This window comes from Manis pentadactyla, chromosome 4 (genome assembly GCF_030020395.1).
Source record: "Manis pentadactyla isolate mManPen7 chromosome 4, mManPen7.hap1, whole genome shotgun sequence".
Lineage (NCBI taxonomy): Eukaryota > Metazoa > Chordata > Mammalia > Pholidota > Manidae > Manis > Manis pentadactyla.
In genome coordinates, this window is record NC_080022.1 from 139,189,595 (window position 1) to 139,208,224 (window position 18,630).

Consider the following 18,630-nt stretch of genomic DNA (forward strand, 5'->3'; position numbering starts at 1 on the left):
CTCCTGTTCTGACTATACTCTATATCTCAGCATTTTAAATCATAGGCAGGGATAATTAATCATGATGCTTGTCCCATGTCCCTGCCCTACCTCGGAACCATGATGACTAACAAGTCTTTACAGACATTTTATTGTGTGAAGTTGTTTCTTTTCCAAATTAAATGAAGACAGTATTTATTCACTATTATTCCTTAGTTTGGCATTCAAGATCTCCTATTATCTCACCTCAATCTACTTGAAAACGTGTCTTCTTTTAATTCTCCTTTATTTGACCTAATCTGCAAAGAAACTAGGAATATGTCTCATGGTCTTGTAGCTCTACGACTTTACTAAGAACCTTTCCTTCATCTCCGGCCTTCTGCACTTCTTCCCTTTGCCAGTCCCGGTCTGCAAATAGTCTGAGGACATAGTAACAGCAAAACGTGGTCTTTGAATCTACGTAGAGCTCCAATTGCTACTATTCCCAGCCTACAATAAGTACTCAACAAATGGCAGCTGTTATTAAATAGGAGCTAACATTTATTGATGATTTACTGTGAGCCAGGGCTGTTCATTTTCTTTTTTAATACCGTTAGAACAATGAAGCAAGTATTGTTCTCACTGTTTTACTGAAGAGGAAAATGTAGTTTATTGGGGGTAAATAACTTGTCCAAGCTCAAAGGGCCAGGAAGCAGCAGTCTGGAAGGGCCAGAGCTTGGCGTCCCCGCCCCATTCCTTTCCTCTCAGGGTCCCGTTTTTAGGCGCTTGGGCTTTCTCTGTCCCTGGAGCTCATGAAGCCCGGGCCCTGCCTTCCCGACTGCTCTCCGCCACAGGGCGGTCATCTAGACCCAGGCCGCATGTCTCCTGCCAGTGAAACTCCGTCCGACTGAACTGACTCAGAAACTCGGGCTGACCAAGGAAGCGCCATGACCTGGTTTTTGGGTCATTCTCTCCCAGGCACGTCCCGGGCGGCCACCGTCGTCTTACAAACTGGTATCTGTACCTTAAGGCATGTTGGGTGGGAGCTGCGCAACCAGCCCTGGGCACAATTGTCTGAGGAAGTTGGGCAGGAGCCCGCTGCGCAGATCTGCTGCCTGCTCGCCTGTGACCTGAACAGGCTCGTCCCTAGGGCCATCCCTGCACCGTGTACCTCACAGTGTGAGGATGCCAGGGGGAGCTGCCTTAACATTTTCGCTCCAGGGAGACGCGCCCCTTCCGTCCTCACAGAAGGGCGGTGGCCCCTGCTGCGCACCACGGCGGAGGCCCTTGCACCTGCGCAGTCAGCGGCGGGGTGGGGTGCGCCTGCGCACAGCCCGACTTCCGGCACTTACTCTGAGGCGGGAAGCCAGGTGGGCTGTCGCGGCGACCGTTGACTGAGGTGAGGGAACCTGAAGGTTAAAGTCGTGTGTCGTGTTGGCAGGAGGGCCAAGAAGGGAAAGACTTTACTTGTCCCTAGTTATCAAACAGCCCCCAATCCCTGGGTCAGAGAGACCATCGGAAGAGAATATGAACCCTGACCGAAGCCATGCCTCCTCCCGCCTCGTCCCCACGCGGCGGCTAAAATAGGCCCTCCTGGCTTCGGTCTGCGGCCCGTCTTTGAGGTGGGGTGTGTGTGTTTGCGCACTGGGCAGGCTTGCTACGTGTGGAGGTTGCCAACCACCTTAATGCCATTCTGGCCCTGTTCGTAGTGGGGGTGGGTGGGGCAATTAGGCCCTGTCCCCAGGGTCAGTGGTCCAGGGAAAAGATGTTGCGCTTTTGTGTGTCGTGTTTGTGTGACACTCAGAGGTGTAATAGCCCCTCGAGCCCCCTCTAGGCTTAGGATGTGAATTGTATTGGTCCTGAAAAATGTAGCATAAACTCTGTTTTGGTTCCTGGAATAGCATCAAGAATATTTTCCGAAGGGCCTACTATATCCAGCTTCAAGCCCAAGATAAGAAAACAAAGCAGAGACAGTACCTGCCTTTATGTTTCCTAAGGTTTATTTCTATAATGATACTTGGAAATTGATATTTACCTCATTATGATTTGCATTGTTGCTTAGTTGTGTACATGCCTGCCTGCCTCATTAGGTAGTGAATTCAGCAGTAGAAATTACCTTATTTAGGTTCGTATGTTGCCTTTTCACGAAACAGGTGTTCTGTTGAACTAAATTGGGATTGAAACATATTAGGAGGCTAAACATGGAAAAAACTGCCAACAGAAATTCTGTTGTGAAAGATAAAGCAAAGAAAAAACTTGTTTCGCTTGTTGAAGTTACAGAAACTGAATGGAAACTGATCATTGCAATTATTATAGGTATTAAGTGAGGCTTTAGTCTTTGGTATTACATAATCCGGGAATCTCAGACTAATGGACAATGCAGATGATCTGCACTATTTTAAAGCAGAACACAGAACATGTTCTTATATAGTTAGTTCAATGGCGTATATTTCCCCTGGTCTTGTAAGGGTGTAAGTTTACCAGTGTTACAGTCCATTTTCCTCTTTATAGATCTGGTTCAGAATTATTGTCTTTGTGGGTCTTTAGTTCTGAAATAAATTACTTAGACTGTGTAAAAATCCATGTATAGGATGCAAAGTTAAAGCCACTCCAGTCCTAACTTATTTCAAGCAGAGTTGGAAAATTGGGTTATATTATAAATTATTACTCAGAAAGCAGAAGACTCCATAAAGTGTTTATATGAATCAGGCTTGAAACCATAATTTCAGTAATTATAATTTAAACCATAATTGCAGTAATTACTAGGCTTGATAATTTGATTTTGTTGCTGATACAATATAAGTTACAATTTTTTTTCTTTTAAGGTTGAGTCAAACAGCTAAATTGTGAATCTGGAGTGCAAAGAAAAAGTTACAGACTTTGATATTGAAGGAAATGAAGAGAAACCTGAATGAAAATTCAACTCGAAGTACAGCAGGTATTGAACAACTTTTATTTAGGAACTTTTAAAATGATTGAGCATGTAGTCTAGTATCTACTTTTTAGGTCCAAGGAAATAACTCACTCAAGGCAAAACATTTAGTGGCAGAGGTGGGAGTAAAAGCAACTTCCCTGGATTTGCTCTGGTGTTCTCTCTACAAACCCTGTGTGCTTGAGTTGTTCTGTGTTTTTAAGCTGAAAACAAAGGAATAGTTTTTATTTGTGTTTGTGACTGACTTACTGAAAATATTTCCAGAAAAAGCACTTCTGTCTCCCCAACAACTTCCCCTACCATTCTGTTTCCACAGTTTATTTAGTATAAGGAAGGGCAATTGAGATAGCCATTATTATTGTCATCCTTGTCTTCTAGATGAGAAACTAAGGCACAAAGAGGTTAAATAAATAACTTAGTATGTATCAGAACCAGAGTTTGAGCCTAGGAATGTGGCTCTAGAGTCTATGCTCTTAGTTACTTTTAGTATATGTTGCATTGGCACAACTAGTTTAAGGAAATTACCCAAATATATACGTTGAAGTTGTAATTCAAACCTACTTTGAAATTGTGATTTAAACACAGGCAGTCTGACTCCAGAGCCCACAACATTTCCCCAGCCTTTCAACACGCAGTTATCAGAGACTATATTCTCCTGTAGTACAAGTGTTAGTAGACCAGCTAGTATGACACAGTGGCAAGATATCTGAACTGAGATTTAGGAATCTTGGGTCTTATCTAGGTTCTTCCACTGTGGCAGTGGGAAGACTTTAAGACATCTTTTTCTTCTGAGATCCCTCCTAGTTTTAGTGTTTATAAATTCTGCCTTTTGTCTTGACCTGAGATCTCAGGTCTCCTATCTGGAGGGTTTGGAGGTAGTATTTATTCTCATTTGCATTGGATATTATCACTTTTAAGGCATTCTCAAAATGATCTACAGAAAATAAGCATTTCAGAACAACTGTAGTGCTCATTAAAATTGCAGTTTTGACTTCCAAACCAAATCTACTGAAATAAAACCCATGAGAGTTGGGTCTAGGTACTGGCATGTTAAGTGCAATATAGATAAATCTTCGTCAAACCAAAGTTTGAGAACCATGACCCTAAGGGTATGTTACCATAGTCCAAAGAGTGGTTAAGGTTTTGGAAAGCAAGGGTCAATGTTTGGTTCTCCCTCACCTCTACTGTACTTGAAGGATCCCCTCCAGTTGATATGGTAATAGGCAATCAAAGGAGGGAAATAAGAAAAACAAGTAGTGAATTTGGAAAGAATTTGGGGGTGGGGGAAATGGGAATTACTTCCAAACAAGGAATTGAGACAATTTAACACAGAATAAGAAAGGAGACAAATGAGGCTATTTAGGATCTTAAAGAAGCTTAAAAGTAGCTTAAATGAGGCCATTTAGGATCTTAAAAAAAATGTAAGAATCAGTCCAAAGATGTAGAAATGTATATATAATGAATAAATAATTAACATAGAAGTAGACAAATTCAAATTGTGTATTATATCCTAGTAATTATTCTATAACTGAATCTAAATCTGTTTGCCTTTTATATACTGATTTATTGGTACTTTCAATTTAGGCTGTTTGCCTGTACCATTGTTCAATCAGAAAAAGAGGAATAGACAGCCATTAACTTCCAATCCACTTAAAAATGATTCAGGTATTAGTACTGCTTCTGACAGCTATGATTTCCCTCCTCTACCAACAGGTAAGAAAATAAGGTGAAAATTTTCAGAAAATAAGGAGTAGAATTATAAAAAAAATTGTACTTCTATTTTATTATAATGGAAATAGAAAATTTATTAATTTTCTTCTTTCCACTATCCAAATGTAGGGATTACTTGGCTCTTTCTGAACATTCCAGTACAGTACTTTGAGTTTCCTTGTCTACAAGGATGGCTTAGCATTTAAATGGAGTATCTGAGATCTGGAGCCTTTGTTCCAATGAAGTAGTAACTTACATTGTAAAGATTTATTTTTTTTCAAAACACACATGGATATTGTGACTTAGACCTCACTGGTTAAGAATGGAGAAACTCATGTTGCCTCAGGAATAGGAATAGTGTGCAAGAGAAGACAGGAAAAATGGGAAAAAAATAGACCTTAGGAAGTTTAGTAGGCCAGAATTTCTAGTGCTTGGCCTAGTCTTTTTACTGCCTTACAGAATTTTTGCCTTTCTTTGTTGTTGGCTCTTTATTCTCTCACCCAACCAGTTGGCTTCCTTACAGCTTCAACTTGCACCTGAACTAAATTGCCCTTGCTGGGAGTTAACATAACCTTTTAGTTCTAGTTCTCAGAGCCCATTGTTGACTGTCCTCTGTATCTCTTGATCAGCTTCTAGAGACAGCCTCTGGTTCAGCTTATCTTTTTAAGTGGAGTCACTAAAATTCTGATATAGCTTATGGTTAGGCCTCTCATCTCTGAAACAATTAGCTGTGGTGAGGGTGCTGGGGGTGGGTCTTAATGTTTGCTACCTTTTTACTTTTCTTCAGAACAAGACATGGATAGGCAGACATTGTGAAATATACTTGTTACATGCTGGTTGTATAGATTTACATTTTTTTTGAGTACACTTAGAAACTCTTTAATAGGATCTTATACAACTAAAATTAAAAAAATTCCTTTATATGTAGCAATACTTGTGTTGTTAATTTCATCCAGTGTGCAGCCATAGACTTTAATCTGCTTCTAAATCTGTAATTATTTTGTTTTCTTTCACATTTGAGGAATTTGAAGTATGAATTTTATACTATTCCCATTTTATGGATAAAAGATTAAAAATTCATGTGGATTTACATAAGTTGGCATTTATCTGGTCATCCTCTGCCACTTAAAAAAATTCTCCACCCATTTAAAATATTTTTATAAGTACCATGAATGCTGACCTTGAAAAATAACAACAGTTTGTGCTACTCCATAGGAAAATGTGCATCCTCCTGAAGAACTGAACTCTCTAAGCTCTGACCAGGATTGCTATCTGTCAGAGATATGTAATAAGATTCTTCTATGGGGTAAAAGATAGGACCAAATCAGTGTTTTTCAAATTTTGTCTTGATCCATTAGTTAGGCTGGGAAACAACCATTCTTTTAAAATAACAAATAGAATAAAGTAGAGTAAAATAGAATAGAAAATATCAGAGTGTATCACACATAATAAGCATAAGAGTTGATGGTGCAATTTTGTGATGTTCTTCCCCCCCAGCATCATGTACACACATGGACACACACACACACATACACTCACACACACAAGTGTTATGTATTTCTTGCTGTGGGTTGAGATAAAAAAAGTTTAAGAAACACTGATTATACTGAATTCATGTTACAAAGTACAAGGTATTATACTAGGATTGATTGTGTAAAAGATAAGGATTAAACTATTACCTTTGCCTAAAATACAATGGGGGAAGAAAAATTTATGTAAAAATTAATAAGGCAGGTATGACAAATTCTACAACAAAGTTCTGTTGAAGAACAAGTCCCTATCTCCACGTTCTTTTCTTCTTCAAGCATTCAGCCTCCCCAGATTAAATAAGTGTGAAATAATTATTTTATAAAATGCTGCCTATCTTACTTTTATCTGTGTTATTTATATCTTTTGAGATTGGGCCTGGGAAGTAATGAATCCAGAGCTGCCTCCTTTAACAAAAACAGTGAACACAGGGTATGTGGAAAAATGTACACCAATGAGTGTGTGTCTGTTACTGATTAAAGTTATTTTTCTGTGTATATACATTTCTCAATTTGGAAACAAACTATTAATATTAATAAGATGTTTCCTTGAAAGGCATATGTCACATTCAGTTTCTCATCCCATGAGAAGTCAGGATTCTACATCTAAGTCTATTCAGTCAAATACTGAAAGAAACAAGAGTGGTTGGAGGTGAGTCTACTTTAGATTTCTCTTTCTTCTATTCCTTCTTTGCCTTCCCCTCTCCTCTCCTCCCTTCCCTCTTCATCTCCTCTTTTCTTAGAATTACATTTAGAAGATTTCTATACTTATAACTTACTATAGCAATATTACCTATGTTTTATAAAAGAAGTTAAGAGAACATGCTATATAAAACTTTAAAAATAAGGATATTTGGCAGTGATTATGTTTCCAAAGAATGTTTCATATTAAAATGAAATTTCTGCCAATATTCATCACCATGCTATGGATCATTAATGATCTAATTGACAATAGGTAGAGTCAGGAATAACTGTGTATGAATGTTGGATATATTTAGAAGTTGGGAATCAAATAGAATGCTTAGTCTTACCCTAGTAACACAGTCAACTCCAAGGTAAATGGAATGGAATAGGAAAGACATATGGAGATGGAAATGCACATGTATCTGCAGGGGTAGGGGCTCAGGAAATGAAGAGGACCATCAAGGAAGATGATGTGGGTAGTTCTGGGTCATTGCCATAAGGATCTAAGATTAATTGCTAAATATTATTAGAAAATGAATAGATAGAGGACATGGTATTTTTAGGTTGGATTTTAATATTTGATAAAAGGCAATACTGAAGGAAATAATTTTGGGAACAAACTATTGGAAAAACACCACCAAACATATATGTCAGTCACTGTTTAATGCTGAGAAATATTATTTTAATAATCCTTACAACTCTGAATTAATACTGCCCTCACTTTTGTTAGCTAAAGATACCACATTTTTAAAAAAGGGAGAGACTTTAAATACATCAAAACAGTATTAAAAAAAAATCAGTTATGACTTTTTACTTATGCTAGTTTCCTCAGGACCAGTCAGTTACTTTCTTCAGGATCAGGGCTTGAAACTAGGCCTATTCAGTGGTTTGAGATGGTGCTTGGAAGCATAGTTCCATCTGTAGGTACTATGAGAAAATTCATTTTGACAAGCATTAGACAGAGAATTAGGTAATAGATTGTAATCTGGACAGGCTGTCTGTATTGGGTATTCCAATTTGAAATAATAATGATCTGTCAGTCAATTGGAATATAACAATAGAAAATCCAGGAGCAGAAAACATTTGAAAACCCAAGTAGGCAGTTGGTAATCTGCTAAAGATCTTTTAACTGATTCTGTGCTTAAGTTTAGAATCTAGGCTTTACATTCATATCCATCTGGCTCCAGCAACAGTTCTTCGGGATCTCATTGAACATCTGGACCCTGTCTTTGTCCCTAAGAGAGGGATCTGAGGGAGACACTGCTCTCTGCCTGGTGTAGAAGCCACTACATCATAGACTTCATGGTCTGTTTGGGATGTAGAGGACCTGGCTGAGCTGGATTGGCTGCTGATGCAGCATTTGTGTGTAGATGCTCCCAGTAAGATCAAAGGAGTATAGTTCTCAGGGCTTGTCTTCAGACTTGGAGCACCTCTTAAGCAAAAATATTGGAGGAGGTTGCATATGTGCTGTTATCGATAAGGAGTTGTGAAGCTAAAACTTTTCTAAACTATGAATAATAAAAGTAATTTCCACAACCATGAGAGACAAAAAACAAAATTATGTTTCTGTTCTCTATGGAAAATATAATTGCTGTCTTATGAAGAGGTGATCAATGTAGGAAAAGAATCTTGTAGAGGTATGTAAAGGGCAGTTAATAATAATGCTAATATTTTTTTCCTGGAAATTATGATGTTTGTGGTATTTATCCACTCTTAAAATTTTGTAATTATTTGTGATTTCTCTTCTCATTATTTTCTTACCTTATTTTATCCCTAATTGACTTAAGAGGCTCCCCAAACTATACAAGCTTCAGTCTACTCAGTAAGGAGCCTAGACCTTTTTTGGATTATTTTTCCTAACAAAGGATGGGTTGTATTGTTTGCCCTCTTGTGATATTCGTGATATTTTCAGAAAAATTATTTGGAAATAAGAATTTGTGACTCGGACTAGTTTCTCGCTGTGGAACTCTTAACTAGCTTGCTTAGAAATTATATTTTGGATTTTGGCTTCATTAACATCATGTTCTGATTAGCTGATACAACTCATTGAATGTAGCTAGTAAAATACTATAACAAATTCATGAATATGGCTTTTAAGCTACATAGTGAAAGTATAATTTCTAATCAAACAGCTATTTACCTAACATATTTATTCTCCTTGTGATTTAAGATCACTGACAAGCCATAATTTAACTTCCTAAAATTTTACTTAGTAGAAAATTTGAAAATAAGTGTAAAAATAAGTAAGCAAATATCCTCAATGTCTTACCACTTAGAGACAATCACTGTCATAAGAAGGCTTGTATAGTTTAAAAATACACTTTACCACACTGGACTTGGAGTTGGGAGACTAGGGTTCTCTGGGTTCTGTATTGCCAGTAATTTGCTATATTCCTCACCTGAAAAGAGAGATATATTATATAATGTATTGTAGGGTTGTTGTGGTGATGTATTTGGAATTTCTAACTAGTTGGTAGTTACAAAGTAGTTTATGAACCGCAAATTACCATATAAATGAAAAATTTCATTATTTTAACTAAAAAGTACATAGAAACAAAAGCTAATACTAATGTTCTAAAAAAAATACTATTACAGCTACAGAGGTGGCAACAAAAATACCAGCTTGAAAACTTGGGATAGAAGTAGTTTTTGGCCTCAATGCAAAAGAGCAAACCTAGTGGAAAATGATGGAATAAATTCTTGTCCAATGAGTTTGGGAGCTCAACAACAGAAACAATTAAGAATATCTGAACCTCCTAACTCATCTCTCCAAAGAGAAACAGAAGTACTCAGACAAACACATTCAACAAAGACATCTGGCTCTACAATGAGAGGTGTAGACAAAAACAGTGCATTACAGGCATGTAAGCCCAATTTTCAGCAAAATCAGTTTAAGAAAAAAATGTTGGATGATACTCAAGAAGGAAGCACTCTAAAGGTAAACTTTTAATTTTGAGTTATTTATATTTTTATATTTATATTACAAATAAGACTAAATAAGCATTTAGAAAGTTACAGATAAGAGTATTTGAAATCAATCTCATGGTATGCATTACTTGATAAGCACTAATAACCTAGTTCCATTGGAATAGATGAATGTTAGTTTTAAAATGTGTAGAGATTGTGAGTGGCTGCTCCTTTTCAGAGTTGCTTTAGAGAGTCCTACAGGGTTCTGAATTTCACTCTTTACTAATTATTGAGATGATGACAACTTATCCAATGCTTGCAGAAATTCTCCAGGCTCTTATTAGTCAGTCTAAGTCTTTTGTAACTGGAGTCAGCAACCATTTTCTGTAAAGGGCCAGATATTAAATATTTTTGGCTTTATGAGCCATACTGACTCTTTTGCAACCACTTAATTCTGCCATTGTAGCTTGAAAGCAGCTATAGATAATACTTAAATGAATAGTCATGTCTGTGTTCCAGTAGGAGTTTCTAAAAGCAACAGATTAGGTTCGGACTACAGGCCATAGTTTGCTGACCTCTGCTCTATAATCTCATTTTATTTTGCCTTTCTAGCCTCATACTCTGTATTCCACTAATTCTTGAATGGGCTAGCCATTTCAGACTCTTTACAATTCTCTAAATATAATATGCATTCTAATATGACCCTGCTTTGGTTTATATTCTTCTCTGTACCTGTACCTCAGTCTTACTTCTGTTCTCCATTCCTTGCTTTAATTGTTCTTTTAAAATGTCGTTTGTGTGTGCTGGCTGTTTCCATCTTCATCCCTTGCCTGCAGATAAATACTTTACCCTCCACCCTTCTCTATGCTCTGGAAATCTGAATTGACTTCATAGTGCATCTTCCTGGGATCCCTTAGCTGGCTTCTGTGAGGGGTCAGCCAGTGGGGTCACTGGCAGGACATCAAGGGCACGACTTCAAGCCCTCCCTGCTTACATGTTGAGTTGCAGGCAGTGGCTGTGCCCGCCCTGCATGATACCGCCCCTCCATGAGTCCAGCTTTCACAGGTTTCGTAATTTCATTTCCTCACCTGTCCTTTCTGTCTAGGAGTGGTAGAAATTGCTTACTGTTGTTAGCCTTTGAGATAAGTGTCCTATGTTTTGTTCTTCTCATATGCCTGTAAACAGTCTTTTTCAATAAGCCATCTGGGGTGAATTCTGTTTTTCTTTTTTTCCTGAAAATCTGACTACTGTGGTTCTCAACCTTATGTTTCCTTGTACACAAGAATGGTATGACATAGTCACCTTAGTAACAGTGGCTCATTATTGCAGTAGTTTTCAGTGGGAAGTATTCATATTGGTTAGGAGTAGGAGGAGGAGGGAAGGTGGTTGTAATCGGAAAAAATGTCCTATTAAGTGTTGTTCCGTATGTCTCTGCCCTCACAAAAAAAGTGCTCTCCTCCCTGAAAGTTAATTATCTTAACACAATATGTTCTTAGTTGATCTTTAAAAATACCAAACACATTCCCACCTCAGGACTTTTATACTTTGCTGTTCCCTAAGTCCTTACTCAGCAATTTAAAAGTAATAATCCATGTCTCTCTCTATTCTTTTGCCCTGTTTTTTAATACATAGTATATATCAATTCCTGACATTCTATTATACACACACACACACACACACATATTTATTTTCTGAATCTCCCATTAGACTACAAAATCTTTGAGAGTAGCTATCTTGTCTGTTTTGTTCACTATCGTTTCCTCATTAGCTGTATTTGGTACAGATTAAGTGCCAGTAAATACTTTTGGAATGTTGAATGAATCTGACTCCCCTCCTGAAGTATGAGCATATTAGGGAAAGAAATTATGTTTTAGTCACCTGAGTTTATCACAAGACTTTAAAAGTATTCAATGGAAGGGCAAATGAATAAGTGAATAAATACCCATGTAAATAATTCTTGATTGTCTCCTAGTGCACACGAGTTTCCTCCTATAAAGTGCTAAAGATGCCTTTAATTTAGGATAGTAAATGTACTAAAATTTTCAATAGTTCTTTTTACATATTTTACACATTTGCCTATGGTAAGGACCTAGAATCTTTACATAGAAAGTAGGATGGAAAAAAATGAAAGATTTTTCTATGCTATGTTTTTATTTTTTCAAAAGGAGGCATCATTGTATCAGTTAAAGTTTAAGGAAAAAGATAATTCTTTGAGAATTATATCTGCAGTTATTGAAAGCATGAAGTACTGGTGTGAACATGTGCAGAAAACTGTTCTTCTTTTTGAAATATTGGGTAGGTACAACAAAAAATACTTCAGTAATACCATTTGTACAATAGTTTTTAATGTTACTGAGGATATTGAGGGAATCTTAAAAAATAAAATTTTACCAAAGGAGATTATGGTTATTAGGATTTTCTTCAGATCCTGGATCTATCATTGATTTGTGTGACTTAAGGTATATTTGGTTATTATGGTAGTATTCTTCTGATTCATAATGTTAAAACTGGAAAGAGTTTTACAAGTAATCTAACTCAGCCCTTGAGGTAGATGAGGAAATGGAGCAAACAGAATAGACTCTACCAAAATCACGGTTAGCAGTAGAAAGGGATCTAGAATCCAAGTTTTTTTGTCTTCAATCTAGTGTTCTTTCTACTATATTACACTAAATCCAGTAGTAATTTTGTATATAAGTTAAATCATATTTTAAATACTCTGAAAAAACATTTGCAAAGAATCCTTTACTGATTGGAGTAAACATCTTACAATTACTCTGCTTTCTAAATTAATATTTAAAAGGGGAAGAGTTTTTAGAATGTTTCTGGAATTTGATTTCACCTTGAATGAAAAGATAAAGAAGTAAGAAGTAGAGATTCAAATGAACTTTTTCCCATAGTTGAAATAAAATATTTAATTTTATTTAAATTATGAAATAATCTAAACCTACTGAAAAATATAGAGGATATAATAAATATCCACATACTTGTATTATAGATGTATTTGAAACCCCATCCTTTTTCTTTTTCTCTAATCATTGTGGTATTTTTCCTATTAATGCTTTTATAATTTTACTATATACATATAATTTCATAAATTTATATAAATATATTTTTTATTGCTCTCATTTAAAAAACAGCTTACATTTTTATCTACTGTTATGTTTTTGAGATTTAGCCATTTTATCACAGTGTTGGCTTCATTCTGAGTCTCCAGTTATGGTCTCTTCAGCAGTTTCTGACTTTTCCCTTTTGGTATTAAGATGATTATCAAAGTTCTCTATACCACACATCCTTATACTACACTGTCACATTCTTTGATAGTTTCTTCTGGTTGCTCTTTCCGAGAAACTAGCAGATGACCCCTTGCATTATCATTATTTCTGATTGGGGATAAGCCCATCACTGAAACTCTGAACTTTAGTTGGGGAATGGGATATGCTGATTGGTTTAAGTCTCAGGTCACTCCTGGATTTGGGGGTGGGGACAAGTCCTATCCAAATCATCTGGCTAAGAATGGCATAGGAGAGGTTTCTTAAGGGAAAAATCTGTGTTATTAGGGGTAATGGAGGCTGACTTCGAAATAACGCACATTCACTATCAGTACTCGGTGGCTATTAATGGAATGAATAATGCTTTCACTTGGTAATAATTTCTTGACATAAATATGAATTATTATTTGCATTTTACAGATGAAACAAATATAAAAGAGATTAAACAGTTTGCATAGTTTAGTAATTGAATAACTGGGACTCAAATCCATGACTTCTGATTCTAATTCAATGTTTTTTTTTCCCCATTAAATCATGATGCTCGTTTGTTATGCGTGTGTATTTTATTATAACATAGTAGACTGGTCTGGGATTTAAACAATCTAAAGCACAGTCGAAGAAAAAAGCTTTACATGGCCAACTATTGTCACTTGTATGAACTTTGGCCTATAACCTGTACCTAAGTTGGAGAGGGCTAGAAATTTTGCTCTTCTTAGTATGAAAGAATTTCAGAAATATCTTTTCACTCTTAATAGTGTCTTATTATTGTAGAAGTAAAACTGTGGGAGGTTGGTGTGGGAACAGTTGTTAAGTATCAACTTCTCTTTGTTAAATTTTATTTGCATTTTACCAGAACTGATTTTTTTTCTCTCTCTTTCAATGTTGCTTAGCTGTTCTTGATTCAGCTGTTACACCTGGCCCATATTATTCAAAGACTTTTCTTATGAGAGATGGGAAAAATACTCTGCCTTGTGTATTTTACGAAATAGTGAGTATTTGCTTAATTATTATTTGCAAAGCCTATGTCAACAAACACAAATACAGGCCATCAGTCCATTGCAGTAGACATTCTGTTAACAATTTAGTAGTACTTCCAACATCTTGTTTGGTTTTAGTTCTGATATTAAAGTTGTTTATTTGCTTAATTAATATGTACTATGTGCCAGGTGTTGTGCTGGATGTAAGGGATACAAAGTGAAATGTAAGTGGAAAATGCTCTTTCTTTCAAAGAGTTCATAATCTCAAGGAGAAAGTTACATAAATGTTACACTGAGGTATGATAAATGGTGTGATGGAGGTATGTGCACGGTGCAGTGAAAGTAGATAGAAAGGATGAGGCAGATCAGGGAAAGATTTTTGAAGAATATAGTAATCTAGCTTATCTTGGATATTTAAAGACTAATAAATTAAGCCCAAGTGTGTTGAAGGCAGTGGTGAGGGAAGGGAGGGGGTGGAGAGAGATGCATTCTAAGATGAGAGAGCAGCATATGCAAAGATGTGAAGCTGAGAGAAAGCCTGGATTGTATAGGAAACTGCAAGTAGTTTGTAGTTACCAGAGTAGAGTTAGCAAGTGAAGGGGGTAAGGGTAGTGCTTAAGGCTAAGAGGGGGCTGGGATACAGGGAGGAGGCTTGGTGATAGAGAAGGCTCGGGGAACAAAGGAGACTGCAGCCCTTAGAAGACTTAGGTACTTTGTGAAATAGTTCGGCATTAATTTTGAAATTAGCCTTTAATCTGAAATCATACTTTGATTTCACTTTTTACTCTACCATTTACTAGCTTTATGACTTTGAATAAGTTGTTTAAACCTCCTGAGCCTGAGTTTTTTTAGATCTGTAAAATGGGAAGACTAATTTCTACTTTGAAAGGTTGTTTTGGAGATTAGATGGTAAAACACACAAATGTATAGCATCTGCATCATTGTGCCTCCTTCCATTCACTACCTCCTGTCTCCTTCCTAAAAGTAACCATTACCCTGACTTTAAAGATCACAAATTGATTCTGTCTGTATTTGAACTTTATATAAAAATAGTATTATATAGTATGTCTTTTCTTACATCTGGTTTCTTTCACTCAACACAATGTAAGATTCACCTATAGTGTTTCATTTCTCTGTACAATATTCTGTTGTATGACTATGCCACAATTTAGTTTTTTATTCTGTTGGTGAGCATCTGGGTTGTTTCCTTATTTTTTGCTAGTATGAATATTCTCATATGTCTCTATTGTGCATATGCATACATTTATGTTGGATATATTCCTAGAAGTAAAATTGCTACATCATAGTGCATATGTATGCTCTAATAGAGTAGTTATTGCCAAAGAGTTTTCCAAAGGGTTGTTTTACACTCACAGTCAGAGGAGGTGAATATAGTTTCTCTGCATTCTTAGTAACACTTAGTACTGCCATTCTTTTTCATTTTAGGTATTCTAGTCAGTGTTTAGTGCTATCTTATTCCTTTGCAGTTCCCTGGTGACTGATGAGCTCAAGCACCTTATGTGTTTACTGGTCGCTTATCTTCTGTAAAGTCCATTCAGGTCTTTTGTTCTTTTTTTCTATTGAATTATTTGTCTTTTCCTTATTGGTTTATAGGAGGTTTAAAAAACTATTCTGAGTACAAATTCTTTATCTATTATGTGTATTGCAAATATTTTTTCATACTCTGTGGTTTGCTTTTTCAGTCTTAATGGTGGCTTTTCAGTCTAAAGGGTGAACAGAAATTCTTCCCTTTAATATAGTCCTTTTAGCAAGTATCACATTTTCCCTTATAGTTAGTGCTTTGTATGGCTGTCTAGTAAAAGCAATCCCAAAATAATTGTATTCATGTTTGAGAGGATTTGATGCTGACTGATCTTGTTTTGGTTTATTAGCCCTATTAAGGCATAGCCCTTTTGGGTCCCAACCCTAAGCCTCAGTGGTCACCAGAATCTCTTTTCCTTGGGGACATCTAACTCCGTTTTTCCCCTTGAGCCCTATGAGCCTGTCAAAAGCTCTGCTTAGTTTCTTAAGACTCTCAGCTGCCTTGACTATAAATGACAGATATCTCAAGGGGAAAACATCCTCAAATATGAGTCCCCATTTTAGACTTGTCCTTTCCCAGATGGGGGTCTCTGTAATTCCTCACTTCTCTGGTATCCCTCTGATGTCTCTGAGGAGATTTAAAAATATTTCATCCAGCTATTCTAGTTCTTAGCTAGATAATTAGTCTGAACTATCTAGTTTGCTGTCTGTTCAAAGTGGAGCTTTGGCAGGCTAATAGAAGTGAATAATTCTATATGTAAGGCACATGCCATTACATTGGAACCTATTCAGTCTTTTAAGAAGCAGCAGCTCACTAGCTTGTAAGAAGCCCTACCCAAGTGAAGATCTTTCCTCTGTGACTGGGCATCTTTATATGCCCTGATCGTTATATAAGGGCGTCCTCATATGCCTAACTATCATGGTCTTGTTGGCAGTAGAACCCTAAATAAGGTGAGGGAATTACAGCATTTTGGGGTGGTTCATACTTAAGTCAATCATATAATTAATTTCAAAAATTTGAAATTCAGGCTAAGTAATAAATAATTATTAATATTTATTTTTTGAAAAACAGGATCGTGAACTTCCAAGACTGATTAGAGGCCGAATTCATAGGTGTGTTGGAAACTATGACCAGAAAAAGAACATTTTCAAATGTGTTTCTGTCAGACCAGCATCTGTTTCTGAACAAAAATCTTTTCAAGCATTTGTTAAAATTGCAGATGCTGAGATGAGGTATTATACTAATGTAATTAATGAAATTTAAGTAGTGATGAAATAAGTTTAAATAGTATAACTTACAGCATTTTTCTGTTATTGTTTAATTTACCATGGTTTTACAGCTATTGTTTTTCTGTATTTCATTTGTTGAATTAAAATATTTAAATCCTTTCAGATGTGGAAAAAGTTTTTGAAAAGACTTACTGTTTTTATAAAAAATGATGTTTTTGCTGAAAATTCGACTACCATTTCAGATAAAAATGTTCTATATAAGAGGATTAGATACCTATTTAATATGAGGTAATGCATTCGAGTCAGCCCAAAAGCCAACATCAAACTTAATGGGAACATATAGAAATATTCCGACTAGAGTCAAGAACAAGACAAGGGTGCCCACTATCAGTAGTGTTACTAAGCATTATACTAGAGTCTATGCAGTTCATTTAATTATTTCAAGTGTTTAATGAGCATATACTCTGTGCCAATCACTGTTTCAAGTGCTGGAGACAAAGCAGTTAACAAAGTAACAAAAATCTCTGAAACTATGGAATTTATATTCTAGGACCCAGAGAATATATTAGCAAAAGACAAAAACTTGACATATAATAATTATTGCTATAAGCAGATGATATAATTGTATATATAGAAAACTTAAGAAAATCAACTGAGGTACTACTACAAGAATGAGATAATTTGGTAAGGCATTAAAAATTTAATAAACAAAAATCATCAATAGATGTTATTTGTATATGACCACACCGTTAGAGTAGAAAATGGATAAAGGTACCACTTAAAATAGAAAAAAAAAATATCCAAGGGCTAGCTAAGACTAAATGATTAAATGTGGAAAGTAAACGAACAAATCTTTAAAATACGCAAATGAAGGACACAAAAGAAAGATTTGTGCAAATGTAAAAATCATTTTCTTGGATAGGAAGACAAAGACGTTGATTTTTCTAAAATTTGTAACTTCTGTGATTTTCTGTGTACACACTACACACACACACATAAATAAGTGAAGCTGACACTAAAGGTTACATTAAAGAAAAAGAATAGGGAACTCTGAAAAAGAAGAACAATAGGAGATAGTTCTATCAGATATTGTAAAACCTTAAACATACAATGTTAATTATCTATTGCTCCATAAATAATTACCCTCCAAATTAGTGGTTTAAAACAACAAGCATTTATTATCTCTCACAGTTGGAATGGGCCAGGATTTCAGGAGTGGCTTGGCCAGGCAACCATGGTTTAGGGGTCTCTTAGGAGGGCACACTTCTGAGGTGGTTCGTGCACATGACTGCTAAGTGGTGCTTGCTGTTGACAGGAGGCCTCAGTTTTTTATTATGCGGGCCTTTCCAAAGGGCTGCTTGAGTGTCCTCATGACATGATTGCTAGCTTCCCTTAGAGCAAGTAATCTAGTAGAGAGTTGGCCAGGTGGAAGCTATCTTTTTATGGCCCAGCCTTGAAAATCACACATCACTTCTAATATGTTTGCTAGAAATGAGTCATTTAAGTATGGACCACATTTAGGAAGAGGGGAACTAAGCTCTGCCATTTGAAGGAAAGAGTGTCAAGGAAATGGCAGACATATTTTAAAACTAACCCATATAATGAAGGCATATTTATTTATTCATGCAAAATATGGTACTTGTTCATGAATAAGCCAAAAGAACATGCAAAAATAAACTCAAGTATGTAGAGAACAATAAATGTAGCATCTGAAATCCATAGGGGAGAGGACCGTGCAATTGGTGAGCTATGTTGTACACTTGAAACCAATATTATATATCAACCATACTTAAAGTTTTAAAAAATGGTTTGACCTCTTGACAGCATCTTGAAAAAATTAAATTAGTTAAATCTTATGCTAAGGTTTTTAGTATATTTTTCTTATTCTTTTGTAG

General features: G+C 36.1%; 1 protein-coding gene across 3 annotated transcripts in view; it reads left to right on the plus strand.

Moving 5' to 3' along the window:
* SPATA22 (spermatogenesis associated 22) overlaps positions 1-18,447 on the plus strand; it is a 40,832-nt gene extending 22,385 nt beyond the window's left edge. For 2 of the 3 annotated variants that reach the window (XM_036887518.2, XM_057501039.1), the window contains exons 2-9: positions 2,784-2,896; positions 4,475-4,603; positions 6,499-6,559; positions 6,683-6,778; positions 9,406-9,748; positions 11,883-12,012; positions 13,877-13,974; positions 16,578-18,447. In XM_036887518.2, coding sequence (XP_036743413.1) covers positions 2,854-2,896; positions 4,475-4,603; positions 6,499-6,559; positions 6,683-6,778; positions 9,406-9,748; positions 11,883-12,012; positions 13,877-13,974; positions 16,578-16,769 — 1,092 coding nt within the window. In that variant the 5' untranslated portion in view covers positions 2,784-2,853 and the 3' untranslated portion in view covers positions 16,770-18,447. Of the gene's footprint in view, positions 1-742; positions 1,358-2,783; positions 2,897-4,474; positions 4,604-6,498; positions 6,560-6,682; positions 6,779-9,405; positions 9,749-11,882; positions 12,013-13,876; positions 13,975-16,577 lie in introns of those variants that run through there. The other variant, XM_057501040.1, reaches the window with a different exon arrangement.
* The last annotated feature ends 183 nt before the right edge of the window (positions 18,448-18,630 follow it).